We start from the raw sequence: 5,083 nt of genomic DNA, 5'->3' as shown, positions 1-5,083 counted from the left end.
ATGCATCAGATTTTGAGTTAATTCTTTTAACAACTTGATTTTGAGCAGAATAACACTATGTTTCTGGATGTTCTGTAAAAACAAGATGGCAATTTTTGTCAATTTCTGATTCTGAGAAATGACTCCAATAATTCTGGAGATCAGAAGACTATTTTATTACATGTTAGTGTATAAATTTGATTAAATATTTGAAACATTAATTTTCATAATCTGGGAATAATGTTTTTAGTGGAACAATTTTTTATTTTATTTATTTTAGTATCTAACACTTTTATTATTAAATTTTTTTGTGTATTTCATATAGAACACCTCAAACAATCTTAACCATCTTTATACCTCCATACCCACTGGCACTCTCCCATAGAACCCCTCACTGGAGCCCATATACTCGGTTTGTGTGTATTTACAGCAGCTGTGTGACACATAGAGTAGTATGAGTCTTGGGAGAAACTCTGTTACATCATTGAAACTCAGTATCATTTTCACATCCCCATGTGATCTGTTATGTCTGTTGTTCTTCTGGCACTTGGGCAACATCAGAGGTAGAAGATAAGTTCCAATCTGGCTTTCCATTCCTCTTTCTAACATTAATAGCTTTATGGTGAATCAAAGTAAGACTAAATCCATAGCCAAATAAATTAAATAGAGCTTGACTAAAAATGAAAATCATCACTACATGAGGTGATGTGGTAGTAGGCCAAGGCATGGATAAGCAGAGTGCTGTGTTCAGAGCCTCTTTTAAGGTATTTGTATCTTAGACACACACACACACACACACACACATACACACACATATACACACAAACACAAATACATACACACACATATACACACAAACACATCTCTCTCACATATTTCAGTTTGAAGAACATGAGAATGATAGATAATTTACTAATGTGAAATCAAAGTACATATTGATAATCTCATTCTGATTCCTTTGTGAATTTAAGTACCATCTTTCCAAACATAACTTGGATTTTAAATTCCCAACAGTCTTAGCTATAATGTTTGTGGAACCCTTTATGAATGAAAATTTGTTGTCAAGCTAAAAAATCAGAAAAATATTATTGATTGACATAATATAAATCTTCCCTTATGAATACTTTATTACTGAATACAACAGGGGCTGGAGGGATAGCTAAGTTGTTAAGAGCACTGGCTGCTCTTTCAGAGGTCCCGTGTTCTGTTTCCAGCACCCATATTGTGGCTAACAAGTGTCCATAACTCCAGTTCTACCTGATCCAATACCCTCTTCTGACCTTCCCAGGGATTGCACAGCATGGGTGCACTTACATACACAACTGCAATACACTCATAAACATAAAAAGTAAAAATAATAAATAAAATACAGAAAACAACAGTATTTCATACCTATATAAGTAGCAGAATAAACTTAGAAACTAAAAAAATGGTGTAATGAATTTATATAAAATATTGACACCGTAAAAATAATGTCTTGATGTAATCATAAGATTTCTTTTGATTTATGTTTCTATGATTTGATATATCAGAGTTTGAAAATTAATTCCTTTAGCAACTCAACTTTGAGTAGAATAATTGGACATGTTTCCAGGTGTTCTCTGTGAAAACAAGAAGCAATTGTTGTCAATTTCTGATTCTGAAAAATGACTCCAATAATTCTGGATCTTAGGAGAATATTCTATTATACATTATTGTAAATATTCGATAAAATACTTGAAACATAAATTTTAGTAATCTGGGAACGATGTTTCTAGCTGAGCAATTTTTTAAAGACAATTTAACTCTTTACACAAGTCAGTTTCATATCAGTCAGAAGTTTAACTGAATTTTGTGTATCAACCTTTTAACTTTTCCTCAAACATTCATTTAATTCATTGGAGAGCTGATAAACTGAAAGAGGCTTCATGATTTACATATAGTTTAGAATTCACGTTCCTGTATGCTTTCACCCTATAGACAATTATAAGGAAAATTAATACTAAAATTATATTCTTGCAAGAATTGGTTCATTAGAAAGTCATGGAACCTGTTCTCCAGCAAGCTAAAAATCTCCAAATTTGAATGTCATTGTAAAACCTGTTGTCACTTGTCAATAAAGTATCACCAAGATTCTAAACTTTTCAAGAACTCTAGTCTCTCCTTAATGCTCTGTCTGCCGTGTGTGTGCTCTCGTGCTGTAATCCTCTACTAACAGCTATGATGACTCACTTTGAGGCTCTGCAGAGCTCCCGAGAGCCTTCCATGTATAGACCTTAGACAGGGACACCCAGCTGCTCAGCTCATGGGCCACTGCTGTGTCCGGGACCTGAGCTGCATGTGCTAAGCTCTGTGTGTCTCTCTGCTCAGACCTCTTATTGCACGCTTCCTGCAATACACAAGGCAAGGATGAAGTTATTAAGAATTGAAGACAGCAGTAGCAGAACATGTAACTAGGCCCCCCTGAGGGCTAGGAGACACAGGACTCCACAGGTCACTGGCCCAGAAAACTGGCCCTGATACCAGCTTTACTGGGTGTCCTAGTTCGTTTCTCCATTGCTATGACAAAATACTCTGACCAATACCAACCTGAGGAGGAAAGGGTTTATTAGGTTTACATCTCCCTGGTCACAGTTCATCTGGGAGCCCAAAGTAGGAACTCACGGCAGGAACCTGGAGGCAAGAGCTGGAGCACAGGCCATGGAGGAACGCTGCTTACTGGCTTGCTCCCCTGGCCCCTGCTTACCTGCTTTCTTATGCAACACAGGCCCACCTGCCCAGAGATGGCACCACCCACAGTGGGCTGGGCCCTTCCACATCACTCATCAAGAAGATGCCCCTCAGACATGGCCACAGGCCAGTCCAATAGAGGCAATTCCCTGATTGAGGCTCCGTCAACCCAGGTGTGTCAAGTTGACACTAAAGCTATCCAGCACACTGGGGCTGCCCAGTTTTCCTCCTCTTGGAGCTCAGGGTCTCAGTCTTGACTCCATATTTTATATCAACATCAATAAAACAAAAGTTAAATAACCTCTTCCTCAAAAGGAGCTATCAAAGCAGAAATGGATTATAATGAACATTTTTTGCCAGTGATGTAAATAGACATAATTTACAAGCTTATGAACAAGTAACTTTGGATTCTGAAATGTTCTACAGTAAACAGCAGTGTTTAAGATATGATATGGGACTTTCTGTCACCCCAGGGGGAAATCTCACTCCAGCATTGCTAGGTAACTAGCATGTCAGCTGAGGCAGGTGACTTTCCCTATATAATCTTGAATGTATTAGCATGGGAAATGAAGTTTTGTCAGTATTTAGAACATGTCTGTAACAACTATCAGTACCGGATGCTCAATGACATGAAGTATCATTTATGACATTTGTTCTGGATTCCAGGACAGAGAATCTGAACCCAAACCACCCTATGTGCCCTGGGTGTGTGTGCACTTTTATCACACATACCTTCTGCCTCTTCTCCCCAGGAAAACCACATCATCGTGCTTCACTGGAGTACTGAGCTCTCTCTGTTTTGTTTGTTTACTCTGATATTTTTCCAAGCATTTTTCATCCCAATAATATATTTCCAGAGAATGTGTTTTTAACAGTATTTAGGACCCTCCTAATTTTTTCTCCAATTATTCTAATGGTTCATCCAAAACCATTTTCCTTACAAAGGTATTCCAGAAAGGAAAAAGGTTAAAAGCTAGGTGAAATTAAAGTCCATGATTGTCTAATGTTAGCAGAGATGAAGGTTATACAGCTTAAATCAGGAAACCCACAGAAGTGCAAACGTTCCTGCAGCTTCTCACCACGATGAGGGCTGCAGCTGCAGACCCACCTGTGGTTTGGTACCAGGTTGCAGGCTGGCTCGGAGCACTGTGCCTTCCCTGCACAGAAGTAGGTGTCTGAGTCTTCCAGTTGGGCATCTCTGATGTGCAGGGTGGTATAGAGCTCCTTAGAATCAAATGTTGACTTTAACCTCCCATTCTCCTTTGTCCCTGGAGCCATGTAGAACAGACTGATGAGACTGCCCCTAGAATTCTGCTGGAACCACTGCACATTGGTTGTGGTGGTAGAAAAATTGCATCTCACAGTAGAGTTGGCTCCCTCCTGGAGACTCAGGACTGAAGGACGCTGCTCCACCTGCATCCCTGTCACCCCTGTTTGGACAAAGGAAAGCAAAACACAATCACCGAGAAGTTTCCACCGTCTCTAAAGTATCCAAGAAGAAACCCACGAGGATGAAGGACCCCAAAGGAGCTTTGTGTCGGCTCTCTCGCCTTCTGCCACTGACAGATTTGAAGCCCCCTTAACTGCATCTGGGGTGACCACAACTCACAGCAAACCTGCACCCACAGAAGGCTCAGCACAATTTCAAGTCTCCTCTCCATGGCTCCTGTCCAAATGCTGAGATGGTGTCTCTACAGGTCTGGAGGTTGCCAAATTTTGGGTCCAGACAAACATCTGCTAACAGACAACACTCCCCTTGAATCACTGAGCTCTGTTGTCTGTCTACACAGGAAACTCCACCCACCACGGCCAGCTGAAATGGCACAGTAACTGCTTCAGGACTGTGGATGACAACTGTGCAGGGGGTCAGAGGGCCATGTTTCAAGGGTATCCAAGAAAATAGTGTAGGTTAAAAGAAAAATCATATGTACATATGTCTAACATGATTTATTTCCCAGCTCTCCCCTTCTGCCCAGACCTTTCCCCTGGACTGTTCAGCTGAAGGCAGCTGACTCTAATCAGGTGCACATGGCTGGTCAAGTTCAATATGATCCTTTCTCTATTCTTCCTCTGTTTTCATGTCTTATGTTCCCATTTTTTCTTCTCAGCTAGTTAATTTTGTTTCTACTTTAGAGAAAAAGAAGTACACACACACACACACACATACACACACACACGGACTGTCAGCATATTGGAATGATTTCTAGATCTGTGAATTTGGGGGATTTTAGTCACAAAATTGAAGATATTTGTAAGTCAAGGAAATGTTTTCTCTTAAGCTTCCATCCTGACACTGTCCACTGAAATTCAGTTTTCTTACCTCTGTTCAGATAATCATTCTTAAAACAGATTTATAGACACATGGGATCCAGTGAAAAGAGATATATATTTTACC

General features: G+C 39.9%; 1 gene segment (V, D, J or C); it reads right to left on the bottom strand.

The window, feature by feature from the left end:
• Positions 1 to 3,654: 3,654 nt before the first annotated feature.
• Positions 3,655 to 4,588, bottom strand: LOC115070694. The segment is given in 2 exon segments: positions 3,655 to 4,118; positions 4,298 to 4,588. Coding segments are annotated over 2 exon segments (516 nt in total).
• Between the last annotated feature and the right edge of the window lie 495 nt (positions 4,589 to 5,083).

This window comes from Nannospalax galili, unplaced genomic scaffold, assembly GCF_000622305.1.
Source record: "Nannospalax galili isolate Female #2095 unplaced genomic scaffold, S.galili_v1.0 scaffold977, whole genome shotgun sequence".
Classification (NCBI taxonomy): Eukaryota; Metazoa; Chordata; class Mammalia; order Rodentia; family Spalacidae; genus Nannospalax; species Nannospalax galili.
This window is presented reverse-complemented; position numbering and strand designations above follow the sequence as displayed.